The 18,325-nt window shown below is 38.6% G+C and overlaps 1 protein-coding gene across 1 annotated transcript in view; it reads left to right on the top strand.

Annotated features, from left to right (window-relative positions):
* Positions 1 to 18,325, top strand: part of LOC126198844 (probable Rho GTPase-activating protein CG5521) — a 310,437-nt gene that overhangs the window by 130,034 nt on the left and 162,078 nt on the right. The window contains exon 21 of the mRNA XM_049935431.1: positions 12,813 to 12,911. Within this exon, the coding sequence (XP_049791388.1) occupies positions 12,813 to 12,911 (99 nt within the window). The remainder of the gene's footprint in view (positions 1 to 12,812; positions 12,912 to 18,325) is intronic.

The following is an 18,325-nucleotide window of genomic DNA, read 5'->3' as shown; positions in this document are numbered from 1 at the left end:
GAATATAAACATTTTGCCATGTATTCTTTCGTGTTTGCTGCTATCTCATTTAAATCCTGTCCGCCTAATAAACTACGAAACTAGAGTGAGACAACAGCAGACGCGGAAGAATATACATACCATGTCATGTTTATATTCGTATTATTCTTATGCCTAATAGTGATACAGTCAGAAATGAAGCACGGCAATTGATTAGATTTTTAAATCTAAGATGACTAATTTCTGTGCATAATGTAATGTACTAAAGAGGCGTCTGCAAAGATTTTCAAACGGAAAAATTTTTCGCTAAATTCTCGTTCAGAACATCTTCTATCATACGCAGTCTATTATTTGGTTCTTGTTGATCATTATCAAAGAAAGCAGCAGTGTAAGTAGCAACGAATAGCAGTCTCTTGCCATTGTTTCGCTAATGAGACGATTCCTCTCTTTGTTTTTTTTTAATTATAAGCGGAGGTAGCGTGCACAAAAGCAAGCCATGCCGCGACCGGCGACAGGCCGTAAACCCTCATTTTCAGAATGCGACAAACAATGCATGACACAGTACAGTAATACATTTTCAGCTCTAATTGACGGAAACACCTATAACAAAGAGAACTGCACTTGTCAGATCAAAGAAAAATAAGCAATCAATTCAAACCAGACGAATCACATGAAAAAGGAAGGGTACCCGTATAAATACGGACTGAGCGCCTGATGCATAACAGCGGCTACCTGGTAAAGCTTAACTGCTAAGCTTACGACTCGAACCAAACTACTACAGCTGTATCGTCATTCATTTAACCTAAATTGTGTCTCATATTACAATGGACCAACTTTGTTTCGATTTGGAAGTGCGGCCTAAAACTTTTCTCTCCCCTTGAATTTCGAGTCTCAGATTTCAGGTGCGGGTTAGATTCGGGAAAATTTTTTTTCCGCGATTTCGAGTCTCATTTTTCAGGTGCGGCTTAGATTCGAGTGCGGCTTAAATTCGAGTAAATACGGTAGTTACGATGTTCACTGATACCCACTAGCACTTTGTGTCATTCTTTATAAAGTAAAGCGTCGAAATCTTTAGTCATGTTGAATATGCAAATATTTCATACTGGTGTAATCTGAAAATACCTCAGCATCTTTGACAGATGACACTATTATAACACACTTTTCCCATGAGTTAGTACATTGTTAATTAAAATATTTCTGTAGTATGATGTTCATTTCAAACAACTGTTAAACACAGGAGTTTTATCATAGACACAATAATGGATAAAAATAAGTTTTGGGCACTTATCAGAAACTTGTTAAATAAGATTTAACACAGAATGGGACTAATTTAAAGTTTCTGAAACTGTACAAGAACACGCTTTAGCTGTGCATCATTAACAAATAGGCTGGTGAGTTTTCAGATGTGCTACGCGAAGACTCTCAGAAAACACGTTGTCATGAGAATTCATAGTGAGCTATGATGCAATGTTCCTTTGGACGTGTGTGTCCAGAGGAACATTGCATTGTTATTCTGTACACCACAGGCACTGCAATATCATATTTATCCTCCAACACCAGGCAAGTGGCTTTCAATGAAAATGTCTTCCCTGTGCGAGAATATACATAATGGGTGTAATAGTGCAGATTGTAGACACATGACTGAAGTTCGGATCTGGCCACGAGGCATACTCAGATAGCCCAATGGGAAGGCGACTCCTCGCAATAACTTAGAAATTCGGGTTCGAGTGCCAATCCATCACAAATTTTTACTGTCGTCATTCCATTATACAGCTGACGGTTGGCCTTATTCACAAGTGGAAATATGAGGGTAATCCCAAAAGTAAGGTCTCCTATGTTTTTATAAGTACAGAACTCTTTTTGTGTGGCAGTTGGTCGCACTGTTATGAAGAGTGCTTCACTCGCTGTGTGTAAACATGCGCATGCCGCCCTGAGGCGCTTAGTCTTGGCTTGGCAGCCATTGAGAATGTAGCTCCCATTGGATGTTAGCGCCAAGTGCAAATTGTGCGCAGTTATTTTGGTTTCTGAATGCAAAGGGCACTGCGCCGATTGAAATCCATCGCCAATTGACGGAAGTGTATGGTGAGTCATGCATGGATGTCAAAAATGTTCATGAGTGGTGTAGAGTGTTTGCAGCTGGTTGGACCGAAATTCACAACGAACAAAGGAACGGGAGACAGTCAGATTCTGAGGAGACAGTGTTGAAGGTTGAGCAAAGCATGCGTGAAGATCAGTGGATCACCCTGGATGATCTTTGCACGTTGGTTCATGAGGTTTCCCGAAACACCACTCACAGAATTTTAACGGAAACATTGAGCTACCGGAAGGTGTGCGCAAGATGGGTGCCACGCGTGCTGACTGAGGACCACATGCGGCAACGAGTTGATGCTTCCCACGCATTTCTTCACCACCTTGCAGCCAAACAGAACAACTTTCTGGACTCAGTTGTTACAGGTGATGAAACCTGGGCATACCACTTAACACCTGAGACCAAGCAACAATCATGCCAGTCGTGGCATCCTTCTTCACCAAGGCGGCGGGAATTAAAACAAACGCAGTCTGCCGGTAAAGTCATTACAGCCGTTTTTTGGGATCGGAAAGGGTATTGGTGATCGTCTTTATGCCCACTGGGACCGCAGTTAATGCTGACAGGTACTCTGAGACTCTGAAGAAACTCAAACGGGCAATTCAGAATCGGAGAAGAGGAATGTTGAGCAAGGGCATATACATTCTCCATGACAACGCTCGCTCACACATCGCTCGGCAAACTGTTACTCTCCTGCAACAGTTTCAGTGGAACGTAATGACCCACCCACCAGCCCTATAGTCCTGACTTGGCGCCCAGTGACTATCACCTGTTCCCTAAGTTAAAAGAACATTTGGCCAGAAAGCGATTCAGTTCTGACGACGAGGTGAAAGAAGATGTTCATAAGTTTCTGAACAGCATGGTGGTGAGCTGGTATGACATGGGCATACAAAAACTGCCACAGCATCTACAAAAATGCATCGACAGAAATGGTGATTATGACGAAAAATAGCTATATGTTCAAGCTGTTAACTGGTGTAAACCATTGTAGAAATAAACAGGTCTATGTACTTATAAAAAAGTAGGAGACCTTACTTTTGGGATTACCCTCGTGCATTTTATGTGGAAGGTAGGAAAAAGTGCTATGTAAGATGGTTGTGAACTATGTTGTTCTAATTTAGAACATACTCAGTAGTTCAAACAGGGTGTATACGAGCTGGGACAACTGGGAGATCCTGGAAAAACCCGGGAATTTTTTCATCCAGGAGAAAACCAGGAAAAACCCGGGAATTTTTTAGAATTCCAGGAATTTTTCGTTGTTATTGTTTCCAGTTAAATTTTGTAATTTTGGCTGGTAAGAACCGATACTCTAACAAAGAATATTACTGCATCCCGCTACTGAAGAATAATACTGCAGCAATAAAACATTAGCGAGAGAGAAAACGAAAATAAAACCTAAATTGCAAAGTAAATGAGCCGTATACAGCAACAAAAGTCAGTGCTTTATATAAGTGTTTGCGAACAGCAAAATGTATCAAAGGCTTTAGGAAGACTATGCAATGTTCCGTAACAACAAATTGCCTCTGATGAACATGACGTCACAACTGTTTACATTAGATTCGTTTTAGCAGTTATGAGAGGGATCATGTGCATGCGCAGTTGAGTAGTACCTTCTCCCACTTCTGGCTACAGAAATGTGGCTGTTGGCTGTGTAAGCAGTCGCAGCAAGCAGCTAGATGCTACCGGGAAAATTTTTTACTGGAGCTCCCAAGCTGCCAGATTCTTGCATGCGCAGCAATCCCAGTTCTATGAAGGGGGTGGGGTGCAAATTCATACTCTTGAGCAAAAAATCCTTGTTTCACAAAATGACTAGCATCCAGCGCACGTTAGTCTATCAATTATTCATATGACTTTGAAACGCATCCCTGTCGGTTTTTGAACATTTTTGAACACATTTTAAGTTGATTTCTGAATGACTCATAACTTGATTTGTGAATGCGTGCATAGTGTACATGATGTCTCTGTCAGGGGAATCCTCGTCGCATGTAGACACAAACTTTCCTACAGACAAAAGGGGCTACATGAGCTGAGCGGAGTAAGGCTGAACAGATGAATGCCAACCGCTGTCTGATTGTGTGGTTGATTGGGTTTGTGAATGCTGAGCGTTGTTATAATTACTAGCTAAATCCATAGATTCAGACTACAGGAGTGGAAATAAACGAATAACAGGTAAGAAATTTATGTATTACCTTCTCGGTGTATCCAAGAAATGAAATTTTGACAGAAAATTTTTGGCCAGATCGCTATACTGGTAAGGGCCAGTTGTACAGTCCCAGGCTAGCAGTCGCTTTAAATTCTATTCTGGAAGAAGCACGGAAAACATGTTGTAGCAATATCTAACCGGAGAATAATCGCAGGATAACTAAACCGGTGATTGTGGCAGAGTTAGTGGAGTTAACCTGCGAATAAGCTTTGACATTGGCAGGAATAGTTACAGAATTAGTGATAGAAAGACTGTTTGTTAGAACGAGGAAGGAGAAGAAACGAGGACATCACACAAATTATGGAACAATATGAAGATTCCAAGTTTGTATAAAAATTTTGTACTACTACTTTTCGATCTCATACTTGAGAAACTGGAGCGTATGAATGAAGTGTGAAACTATTTCGTAACGTAAGGCTTTTTGCTTGTAGTAGTCCTAATAGGCATTTGATATTTGTACTTTGTGAATTATATTCTGTCATTACAAAAAAGACCGTTTGTGCCAAAACAGTCTCGTTTATTTGGTGTGTATTACAATTATTGCAGTATTAGAAAGACCTATTTTGTTTTATGTAGCAGACAGTGACAAAACAGACGTAATCAGATCGGGAAACCACAACAGTCTCGGGTCCTATTTGCATTAACAGCTTTTTCAGTGTTAGACGACATTTCGACTTTTCGTATAGCAAAACGTTTTATGGACTTTGATGAGGTAATAGATCCTTTCGCAGAAAGGAAAACACGATATGTAAAGCTGTAGCAAGATTAGAGAGAAAAAAAATTCTAGGAGCTAAGTACTGAAGAAATGTGTATTGTCTTGTTTGTCTCATGTCTTGACTGGGTTTACGTATCCTATATTTAATTTTATGTCACACAAAGCAGCAAGTTGTTAGCTGATAGGGAATAAAGAGTGCAAATTTTCTGAAGAGTTCCTTTTTTTTTATTATTAAAAAGAAGAGGGACAGCATGTCAAACTGACTGATTGTAAACAGGAGAGGTACCACAGGACATTTTAATTTCCACTGTCCTGAATATGGTTTGATGGCATCCATTACAAAATATACATGTTTCAGTTCAATAGAGCGAAGTACAATGATGTGCGATAGAAGAATGCTGTGTGAAGAGGGGTGGCACTGCACTTCTGGCACACTTAAGACCAAATAATGTGTCTTACATTTCCTCGCATTCGGTAGGACGACATTTCAATCCCGCATCCAGCCATCCTGATTTAGGTTTTTTGTGATTTCCCTCAATTGCTCCAGGCCAATGCCGGGATGGTTCTTTTGACAGGGCACGGCCGCCTTCCTTCCCTGTCCTACCCTAATTTGATGAGACCAATGACCTCGCAGTTTGGTCTCTTCCCCCAAACAACCCCTTACATTTCCTTGAACACATATGTTTTATGCATCAGACTCTTCACTCTTCAGAAGGATGTGCGCTACAAAATGAACATATTTTTGAAAATTTGTTTTTTAAAAAATTTTTGACGTCCTATCTCAAACGCTCGAGGGAGTGGCGAGGTATTGCACCGATTCGGGAAATATCGTAGATCCGGGGCTGATGCGCAGAGAAGTCTGAGTTACAGTGGGGAAGTGGGTAGTCTCCATGTGACCTGTGTTTACATTTAGTGATTTTGCTGTTTCCTCTTTGTTTATTGCTCTCACGTCAAATGAAAACAAAACAGATTTCTGATTTCCACCTTTCTGACAGTCAAGCATTAATTGCCTTGCAGCACACTGAAGGTATTTTTGTCAGTTTGCTAAAGAAATTTTCTTTTATTAATCTTTTCCGCTGAGGCAGACAATATATTTGAAACAAAGTGTTTAATTCCACACCCTGTTCACTGCATTTCAAGTGCACGTTTTCAACTTCTAGCATGTATGGCATTATGCCATAATAAAGAACCAAATATGAGATGACACAGTACTGGTACGCCAAGAAAATTTACATCCCGAAAACCACATTGAAAAGCTTAATGTCAGGTCGTGACCTACTTAACTGGGAATATGGACATATGAATGTTCACTTTAAATGTGCACATTTTAATATGGGTCATGAAATTCCGATGCTCTTGGAGTATCCTCTGATGATGTCTTGTTTCTTTTATGACATAATGTATGATCTTTTAATGTTTTACACGTACGAACATACGGGCTCCCTATGACATCGTAGCAGCGCAAGCGCGGTGACGCCTGTCATCTGGCGCTCTCTGGCAGCTGAGGAAACGAACCTATCTCTAACAGGTCACGGGAAAATATTCCGAACGGTGGTTTGAAAAGAGTTACCATCAAAGTACCCTTCTGGTAGTTACAACGGAGCTATGTGCAGTAATGTATGATGAGCGTTTGACTCTCATTTAACAATCAACTCTTTGATGATGAGCCATTTAGATGAATTTCGAGCCCAGAAGATCAGACATTTATGTTGTTATTAAAAAATTTACGGCACATTTGTGTGATATATCTTAACTTGTAATACACGCATAATAGACCAACATTGTATGTGAAAGCTTAGCTTGTCTTGCAGCGTATAAATCTTACAGACCAATATTATATATGAAAGCTTTGCGTTTCGTGTAGCAACACTATGTATATTAATTTAAGCCATTAACTTTTTCTGTTTGTGCGTTCGCTCTACTTAACAGTGATGTTGCTATTGGCTGACTATATCACGTGTCCTAAGCTCTGAATACTCGCTGTCACCGGCTGGCGAGATCATGTGACATGAGCTATGACTGGCTTACAAAAGCGCATCGGAATCTTGATTTCAATGTGTACATGTTGCTGCACATCAAAGATCTTTCCAAAACGCGTTTTTTCCCCTGTGTTTAGTTTTCTAAAGCGCCGGGAAATTCTACTCCCGTGTATAAAACCACAATCATTCATAGGACTTATACAGTTCCGAGAGAAAGATACTGTCAGTTAACAGGGAAAAAAGTATGTTTTCACCTGGGAGAAAATGTATTTTTAAGTGGGAAATCCGGGAGAAATCTGGGAATTTTTTTGCCTTGTCCACGTATACACCCTGTCAAACATTGGATGAAGGTGGGTGCTCAGTGCCACAGAAATCGCACAGTACCAAAGAAACAGTGGTATCAGGTTCTCGCATGAGACATGTCACGACATACCGTATTTACTCGAATCTAAGCCGCACTTTTTTTCCAGTTTTTGTAATCCAAAAAACTGCCTGCGGCTTAGAATCGAGTGCAAGGCAAGCGGAAGTTCTGAAAAACATTGGTAGGTGCCGCCACAACTAACTTCTGCCGTCGAATATATGTAGCGCTACACAGGCAATCAGGCATGCTTTATGGGCACAAAGATAAATACTGGCGCCAAAACCTCTGCGTCAGTAAATAAATTTCGACCACTGCATTTGCATACATTATCCAACGAATTAAATACAAATTCCGTATTGTTCATCTTCGAATGTAGCAGAATTTCAATGTACTACGAAAATCCGACTGGCAAGACTGGGATGTTTGTCAATATGGCCAACTCTACGTTCTGAATTTTTTCCTACCTGTGGGAAGAGATGGTTGCTAATAGGAACCTGATGAAATGTGAATCACATGCAGTATTCTCTTCACCATAAGAATAATACGAATGTAAACATTGTCATGTATTCTTTCGTGTTTGCTGCTATCTCATTTAAATCCTGTCTGCCTAATAAACTACGAAACCAGAGTGAGACAACAGCAAACGCGGAAGAATATACGTATCGTGTCATGTTTATGTTCGTATTATTCTTATGCCTGATAGTGATACAGTCAGAAATGAAGCACGGCAACTGACTAGATTTTTAAATCTAACATGACTAATTTCTGTGCAGAATTTGATGTACTAAAGAAGCGGCCGCAAGGATTTTCAAACTGAGAAAAAATTTCGCCTAACTCTCATTCAGAACATGTTCTATCATACGCAGTCTATTATATGGTTCTTGTTGATCATTATCAAAGAAAGCAGCAGTGTAAGTAACAACAAATAGCAGTCTCTTTCCATTGTTTCGCTAATGATACGATTTTTCTCTCTCTCTCTCTCTCTCTCTCTCTCTCTCTCTCTCTCTTTTTTTTTTTTGTAAGCGGCGGTAGCGCGCACAAAGGCAAGGCTTGCCGCGATCGGCGACAGGCTGTAAACACGCACTATCAGAATGCGACAAACAATGCATGAGCCAGAACAGTAATGCATAGCAATGGCTACCTGGTAAAGCATAACTGCTAAGCTTACGACTCGAACCAAACTACTGTAGCTGTATCATCATTCATTCGACCTAAATTGTGTCTCATATTACAATGGACCAACTTTGTTTCGATTTGGAGGTGCGGCCGAAACCTTTTCTCTCCCCTTGAATTTCGAGTCTCAAATTTCAGGTGCAGCTTAGATTCGGGAATTTTTTTTTTTTTTCCTTTATTTTGAGTCTCATTTTTCAGGTGCGGCTTACATTCGAGTGCGGCTTAGATTCGAGTAAATACGGTAACTGTTTGGATGTGCTGCAGACACACATTTCATCATTTTGAAGAATCATTAAATTCAGAGTACTGTATTAAACTTATGATCACAGTATATTTCGGAAATTATAACAAGAGAGTTGATTTGAATAAGAAAACTCCCTGTTTCATTAGGAAAACTCACTTGTACACTTGAGTAGTTTTCCTATGAAATATTTTTGTATGCGTTATGAGTTACTGGTGCCACATATCTAATTCTCCAGAGTTACATGCCTTCAACACTTACTCCTTCTCCAATCTAAAGCTCTTTCTCATGGATTGGTATATTGTTTTATCAAAGCGGCAATTGCACTAGACAGGCACTTTGTAAGATCTTCACGAAGACAATGAGCATCACTTGCAGAAATGTATTAAATTTCAAAAATTATATTGAAAAAAATGCAAGTGTTGTGAAAATTATATTTGGTGTTTTCATTGATAAGCCAAAAAAATTTGGACATTTGATAGGCCGAAAGCATTTCAGGCATGCCTTGCCTGTACACATGTCATTTGTCATCATCAGCAGTAGCAACAGCAGCTGCCATTTGACATCCAGTGCTGGATAAAAGAGCTACCTTTAGATTTTCTCATGCACTGTGGTCTCCAGAATAATATTACAATCCCATGTCCAGAGATGACAAGTGCTGACAGGTCTGAATATTACTAAAACATCAGTTTAATTGCTTCTTAATGGGTTGCATGAGTGATTGAATTTGTCTAGTATTCTGCCATTGAACTACTGTCTGCGTCTGCTTTACCTATAACTGAGTCTATGTTGTCATTCCATTTTGTATCCCTACAAAGTGTTACACCCAGGTATTTGTATGAGCTCACCAATTCCAGTTGTGACTCTTTGATACTGTAATCATAGGATATGGCTTTTTTTCTGTGAAGTGCACAATTTTATATTTCTGAACATTTAATTTAAAGTAAGTAACCAATCGTTGTACCACTTTGAAATTAAAATCTGATAGATGCAGCTTTTTCTGAACAGTACTTCATTATAGATAACTGGACCATGTGCAAAAAATGTGAGTTTACAATTAACATTGCCTGTAAGGTCATTAAAAGTGCAAGATGGCAGTGAGTTAGTGACATACACTAATTCGGCTTGCAAGTTTACCTGCTATTTGGAGATGTCATTAAGCATTTAGGCTGTTCTGTATATTCAACATTCATGTGACAAGCACCTAGTGTCGCGTTAGCAGTTAATTTTTAGTATATGTTCTGTGACTCTGCTCTCAAAGTGGAAATCTGTGAAGAACATGGAGCACCAGCAACAGCTAGGCTGCTGAAAATGCTGGGGTCACACTGACCCCAGGAGGTATGGCCACAGCGCCCAGCATCGCTGACGTTGGCGTGCTCATCAAGGCCGAGGTTAGTGCTACTCTTCAAGCACAGGACATGCTCAGTCTTGTTGTCCACATCATCATTGATGCTGTCACTGCAGAAGTGATGGACAAAAAACAGCAAACTCTGGAGGGAGATATGAGTGAGATCTGTGCTGTGAAGAAATCATTAAAACAAACTGTGGATAGGACAGGACTACTCAAACAGAAACAGTTCAAGAAGTCAGTGAATTTGAGTATCATAAGAGATGCAATAATTTAAGACTGTTTGGGATTCCAGACAATAACGGAGAGAATACAGATGGGCTAGTGACAAATCTTATCCAGGAGAAGCTAAGCCTGCAGCGAATGACACAGGTCATAGAAAGGGACGTAGGACACCAAGATAGATCTTTAGAGCTAAGAATAAACTCACAAAGTCATGTCTGACTATATGAGATCTCACCTCCGAAGGATTAAGCATTTTGAACAATGTGATTTCGAGATATGTGCAATAGAACTTATGGACACATGATGGCAGGATAATGGTAAAGACCGAAAATGTTGTTATTGTACAGTATTATAACTTAACTAATGTGTTAACTGTTTTGTTTTACTTCATTAGAAATTACTGTTTTTTTTTAATTGTTTCTTACTTACTTTGTCAATTACAGTATCAGCTTTGCCTTACTTCCATTTTTAGCAATTTATTATATTATTATTGTTACTCTTCATTTGTGTTGTTAATAGTACACTCTGTATTTATTCCATTTATCTTGCTGTGATTGCTGCTGTACACAGATTATTCTAGCTCTGTTTAGCAAGTTCCTTTTCCTATCACCAATCAGCTATTCAATGACCGCTGCATAACCTGCTGGTCTTGGTCACAAAACCTCCCTCCTCACTGGAGACACCTACCGCTTTCACTTCCGGGAACCTGTACTCCCCTACTTCAGCGTGCTCAATGTGCATTGTTCCTTTACCAGCTCTGACCAAAAGTCACTAATGTCCAGCAGTGGCATTCTCGCAAGCTTTGCACCTGCACGTACCAAGCTCCAAATTGCGCAGGCAATTATCCAGTCACTGCCAGCTCATCTTGACAAGTCCCAGCATATATTTCAAGACATACACATCCATGTATTACTTCGATTGGACCCCTGGCTCGCTGCGCAGGGTAGACGTGCGGTCTGAGGTGAGGTGTCTTGTCTTGGTTTGCGCGGCTCCCCCCATTGGAGGTTAGAGTCCTCCCTCGGGCATGGTTGTGTGTGTTGTCCTTAAAGTAAGTTAGTTTAAGTTAGATTAAGTAGTGTGTAAGCCAATGAACCGATGACCTCAGCAGTTTGGTCCCATAGTCCTTATCACAAGTTGTTATTACACCTGGCTCAAACCAGGTATTACCACAAGTTCGGTAAATCTAGTTGCTACATCTTTCTAAGATATGACAGATGTAACAGGAGACGTTGCTGTCTTTCACATATTTTTGTAATTCTTTCACTTTTTTAATTTTTTTTATTTTCCTGTAACAACTATTTCACTCTGTCAGTTTACCTGTAAAAGTGCTGTTCTCTCTTATTGCATATTGCCATATTTCAAAAACAAAAGTTCAGTTCTTGTACACACCTACAGCTTTCCATGGTAATTTCAGTTTGTCCAGCACACTAATAAATCATTCATTATTTTGATTACTTAGTAAATAGTTTGCTCTATTTGTTTATCTGTGACATTTTTACCCATATTATGTGTATATTGCCAAATTGTATACACACCTACATCTTGAAACATTTGCTTGTATCTTTTATTATCTATGCTTGTAAACATTTTATTGTGTAAGTTAATGCATCTTGTGTTGGAGATTGTTTGGGTACTGTAAAATTGAGTGTGCTTAAATGCTGTGTGTATGTGTGTGTGTGTGTGTGTGTGTGTGTGTGTGTGTAAGCTGGCTGAAATGATGTACATTATCAAAATGAATTTCGCTTGGATACTGAGATGCAATGCAACTCTAAATATCCTACAAAGCATAATGACCTTTATTAAACACAATGCTAACTTATGTGTAAATTTCCGTTCTTTTCATCAGCACCATGACCATATTGTGTAGCTGGATATGGTTCAGAAAATAATGTTCCTGTAATATCTCCATCTGATGAGGAGCTTGTAGTAACTCAAAAAGTAGTTCATGGTACAATAAATAATATTAAAGTAAAGAAAAGGCTGGTAGCCTGTAATACGTACATAAATTGCCAGATTTTTTTTTTTACTGTTTCATGTTTCGTTAATATTGCAGCAGAAAGACACTTTCAATTAGTATTGTTATTTCCAACTTTTTATAATAAAAATTGGTGTTCACCCAAGTATGAACACTTAAAAAATTTTGATGTGAATTACAGTGTGTCTTTAAATTGAATTTTTTTTTTAAATTTATGCACACCCTTCACCATAAAAGTTAATGGCACATCTATGGAATGTTATTTTTCTTGTAAGCTACTTTTGAGCAGTACTTCATTATTTTGTACAGTCATAATATTTAAACATTGTGTTAGTTCTGAACTTTGTATATAATATTTTATTAATTTTTCTCTCACAAAATTTAATCAAGACATAACTGCTTGTGTACTGTTAATGAGACATGATTTCAAAAGCCAACTAATTTTTAAATCGTTAACAGTGTTGACTGATTTTGTATTTCCAGGAAACCTTGAATAATGTTTAGCATAGATAATTATTGTTTTACAGATTCGGATGAACCAAGGTGTGTCTGTAGATGGCCTGTGCACACCACCTCCTCCAGATTTAATACCACCTCTAAAAATTATTGCTCCTTGGTGTTTCAAGGTGAGTTTCATAAAAAGATGATCTGAAATTATTTGCAGATTTTTTAAGAGGCACGATATCACCTTGGTAGCAATTTATTTCCATTACCTTTTACTTTCATCAGCTGTATCTTCTACATGGCATCCTAACTGATTCAAAATTTTTGTTGATTCACCATGTTTTTATTATACATCAATATTTTTCATATTTATATTTGTTCCATGTAGGTTCCAAAATAATGAAATTTTCATAGTGGTCATTTCTCTCAATCTTGTTATTGATATAGTTACCTTTGGTAATTCCATTGTTTCTAGATAATAGGCGATGATGTTAAATTTGAAGTAGTTGTTGAGTATATGAAATGGCAACAATAATTTTCCTCTAATTCTATTCAAATGCATATTCCATAACCTGAGGTCCTGGTTGACTTTGCTGCTTGATAAAAATTCAACTTACAATACCTGTCCATTCCCAAGTGAAAGAAAGCCAGGTACCACAAACTATTTTCCTGCAAGTCTGCCACCAGATAGATGAGTATTTTTTGTTTGTTATAGTTATAATATTGCATTAGATTATACCTTGTCTTGCACACCTTTCACAAAACATGATGTTATGCTTACACTAAAGATGTTCCTCCCAACTTTTCCCATAGCTGATATTGATACAGATCACAATAAATCCATTGCCCTGATACTGTGGTCTGTGCTTTCTTTCCAGTTCTTACAGGATTGTATTATTTTATTTCGTAAACAAACACAACAAATTTACTCTAAGAATATCATTTTGTTGATTTTTCTGCATATTATGATTGATGTGATTCATTGTTCGCAGTAAGTGCTTCTTCTGATGCCTTTCATTACGATAAACTTCTTTGGTCAGCATCACAATAACCCTGTAACCACTCTAGATGTGTTACAGCACACGCACTGTTTCTTCTGCATGGTGCTCTAGACATGTTAATGCAAACCATGCAGACTAATCCCTGTGTGCTCCAGACACAGTAAGACATGCTGCCACTCAGGTTCGTGATGCTCTGGACGGGTCAGGGTGCAGAGCTGTTTTTATGTCCCCGAGCACATAGCAGGTCTTCTGTGTTCGGCCTGCTCAATTAGATGTTTGCTGTCATGGTCTGGTGTTGCTATTTTCATCTCTCTCTCTCTCTCTCTCTCTCTCTCTCTCTTTTCTGGAATTAATACTATGAGGAAAATGGTTGAAGTGTATGAAAGTGATGGTGAAAAGTTTGTGAAAAGTGTATACTGTACCAACACTTTTCTGCACGTGTTTTGTCAATTCAACTTCAGGACACAAATGTGGGTTAGAGTAAGATTCCAGCATTTTGTGCAAATTTTTTTCAATATTTGTAACAGATGACCTTGATGAAATCTAGAGCAAATTGAACAATAGCTTTCATTTATATACCAAGGCAAATATCCCAGAATCAGCACTTTGTGTGTTATCACGGTGGAAAGCATTAGGATTTGAGGAACCGTATTCTTTCAGTGCTGCTCCTTCTGTGCGTCTCTTGTAAGAAAGCTCAGGAATATGGTGGCTACAAGTTTCTATTGGTCTGAGTGCCAATAATCCCAGTCCAATGGGCAACTTGTGCTCAGCAGCTGACATCTTCATAAGACCTGGGTTCAATAGTATAAACAAGTATAAATCAGTAGAGAACTGCCTTATGCCATCAGTTTCTTGTTACAAGAAGCTCTTTCCATGGGTACGAGCTGCCGTTTCACTGTTGCCCGTCAGTCATCTGCTGGAGTAGCACAGGAAAAAGCCTACCATGCAGCCCGTCCTTCACAGGCATCTTTACTTCAGACTGTCCAAGGCCTTTGCAAAATTTGAAGTCAGTAGTCACCCAACAACTGAAATAAGACAGTACATATGGGGAAGGCCCACTTGAAAAACCAGCAGCTTAGTCCTTCTGAAGAGGACCATCACAGTGATGGCAGTTGTATAGTTGTTTTAGTATTTTACGATGACATGGCCTGACACCCAAAAGAATTTTACTCGAATTTGTGCTGGCCATGAAAGCCTATGAATTTATATTCTTGATTTAGTTTGTACAACATTCCATAACACATTTCATCCTTGTCGAGAACTTTCAAGTGAAGAAAGCCTATTGTCATTCATATGGTGATTGCCTTCCAAACAGTATATTCTGTTCAAAAGAAGACATTTTGGAATAAAATCATTTGTACTGCAGAGCTGTTGATCTCATTACAGCCTGGATTTTATTGTGTATGCCGGCATACCAGTGGAAATTCTCGTCCAGGTTCTGGGGAAAATTGTTAGTACTTAGGAAACCACATGTGGAATGAGAACATACTCTTTATGGTGACAGTTGGTATCAGAGTCAAGGCATGTTTTCTGGCTTCATTACCATGGAACAACTGCATGTAGTATTGTTCATAAGAGGAGATGAAACATTCCATACATACAGGACAAAATGAAACAGAGCGAGCCCCTTTTGTCCACAGATTACTGCTTACCATGGAGTGGTGCAACAAAAGAGAAACACGGATGTTGACCATCTGTAATACCATAGGCTTGTTTTAAGATGGAAAAGATTGGCTGAAAGACAGGTAAAAGAATCAGGAAATCCTAACGTGTTCCACAGTACAATTTGAGTATGGGGACAGTTGACTATAGTGACATGGCACTGAATTCATTTGGATCACTGTGGAAGACTGTGAAGTGGTACAAAATGTAGTTCTTTTCACTAAGTGTATCTGAAATTTTAAGTGCTGATGATCTAGACCGTGCGGTTACAGGATGAAAGATGCCAGTAAGCAAGATTCATCTGTCTCTGGCAAGACAGTCTGAAGCTTGGTGTACCGAACTGAGGAAATCTGGCAGAGGAAGGTGCTCTGTTGACTAGAATCCTCTACAATTTATTGAAAAGCATGTTCCAAATACTATTGAGAGCAAACCCTCAGAGAAAAATACACCAGTGCATAGATGCACAGTTCATTATAAACATGTGCTGAGAAACAAAGTATCAATGTGGAACATATGCTGTACCACTATGTGTTAGGCTCACCATAAAAACAATTAAAAACCCATGGATAGCAGCACAAGAAACCAAAAGGAAATGAAAAACAAAACAAAAAATAAAAAGTAAGCAAAATACAGGGTGTACATAAAGTCCAGGAACACTATCAATTATTTATTGCTCAAGAACCAAATATTGTACAGATATCATACATATGTCATTTTGAATAGAAACTGTGAAAGTTGTTGTTGGTGGTTGGTTCCCCCCCCCCCCCCCCCCCCCCCATATATACCACCACAGCATAGTTTGGTAATTTGCTGATAATCAGCTCTAGTCGCAAAAGTGAGTTCAGGGGCGGAGCGAGCTTTCAGTGTGTTGGAGTTCATGAAATGGCCTCCACGATCACCAGAGCTCACTACATGTGACTTTTTTATGTGGGGACAGATTAAAGATCTGGTGTGTGTACCGCCTCTACCACCTGATGTAGCAGAGCTCCGGAAGAGAGTACGGGAAACGACTACCACAGTCGACAATGCCGTGTTGGGACAGGTATGGGAAGAATTCGATTACCATATTGATGTCTGCCGGGTGACTCAAGGTTCGCATATTGAATGCTTGAAAAAAAAATAATAATAATAAAAACGAGTTTCTCTTCAAAATGCAATATGTATGACATCTTTACAATGTTTAGTTCTTGTGCAATAAATAATCGAAAGTGTTCCCAGACTTTATGTACACTCTGTATAAATAAAAATATTTTTAGTGTTGCCAGAGCTGGTCCAATGTCCAGATCAAAAAGGAAGATGGAAAACATGTACAGAAGGTGTAATAAGAAATAAAGTATTTACAGTTCCTTCTCTTCTGTCAGATATGTTTAGTGCTTGAGATGCAAACAAAAATTAATACTGTTATACATAATTACCTATTTTCAATGCTCAACAGTTATTGGCATACTAGCAGAAAGCATGTGTAAATTTGGAGCATTTGATTTTGAACATTGGCTAGAGTAATTTACTGGATTTGTGTTCGAAATACAATGGTAAATTCCAAAAGAGTTAATTGGTATAGTTGTTTGCAAAATATTTATTGTGCTGGCACACCTGAACAGGAATGGTTGGGCATTTCTGATCCTAAACTGTTTAAGTGCATAAGATACTAATAAAGTGAAATTGTTGTGTCAAAGAAAACACAGTATGAGACAGATATAATTTCTGGCCCACAAAAAAAAAATTAAATTAAATAAATAAATAATTAAAGCAATCCTTTATTGAGCTGCTATGTAGGATGACAGTATCCATCCCTTACTAACAATGTATACATATTATACTTATTACAGGTAGACATAAAATCTTCACCTGTGACTAAGCTTGCAATTTCCTATGTTATAAGGTACAAAACAGACATGAAATTAACAACTAGTTCCCATGTAATGGATTAGTAAAGCGAAGCAAAAGAGTTCTTGCTACATTTCACAGTAAATGTAATCTATTTGTGTGATTTAACAGATGATCAGTATACCTCTTTCTCCCATAAACAATGCAGTTGTTTGTTTTGAATTGCAAAAGGAACCTGAAAAAAAGTGTTACTTGTGTTATTGTATCTGGGGTTAGAATAGTGAGGAGCCCATGGAGAAGAATGAATAAAGAGAACAACTAGTTAAGAAGGATCACTGAACTACTGCATTTAGGTAAGTCTAAAGACTCGCGTTGTTTTTGTCGTAGACAACTAAATTAATTCGAAAGATACTGGAAAGATGTAATTCTCAGATGAAGAGGAGGTTTTAATGGCAGAGTTTTACAGTAATTCATCTGAAGAGGAGCTTCAGAGTAAGAAAATTTGAGTCTGAAGGCTTTTACAGTAACCGTATTTATGTTCTATCAACATTGACCACATTCAGAGCAATAGATAGAATCACCACTATACGCTCCAAAAAAATGTTCAGCACAGTGCCAGGTGGGTTGCACAGGAAACTCAGCTGTAGGTAGTTGTCCAACAACTAACAAGCAGGTGTGCATTTTACTGATATTGATGCAGCAGCCATCATGGAAAGCACATCTGCACCAGGCAAAGAATTAAAGATGACAAACATGATATTACAGTAGTGGGGATTTTGATAAACCTGACATTCCGGTAATATATATATATATATATATATATATATATATATATATATATAACAAAAGCGCTGGCAGGTCGATAGACACACAAACAAACACAAATATACACACAAAATTCAAGCTTTCGCAACAAACTGTTGCCTCATCAGGAAAGAGGGAAGGAGAGGGAAAGACGAAAGGATGTGGGTTTTAAGGGAGATGGTAAGGAGTCATTCCAATCCCGGGAGCGGAAAGACTTACCTTAGGGGGAAAAAAGGACAGGTATACACTCGCACACACACACATATCCATCCACACATACAGACACAAGCAGACATATTTAA

This window comes from Schistocerca nitens, chromosome 1, assembly GCF_023898315.1.
Source record: "Schistocerca nitens isolate TAMUIC-IGC-003100 chromosome 1, iqSchNite1.1, whole genome shotgun sequence".
Lineage (NCBI taxonomy): Eukaryota > Metazoa > Arthropoda > Insecta > Orthoptera > Acrididae > Schistocerca > Schistocerca nitens.
The sequence above is the reverse complement of the archived record's forward strand: the minus strand, read 5'-3'. Positions and strand labels throughout refer to the sequence as shown.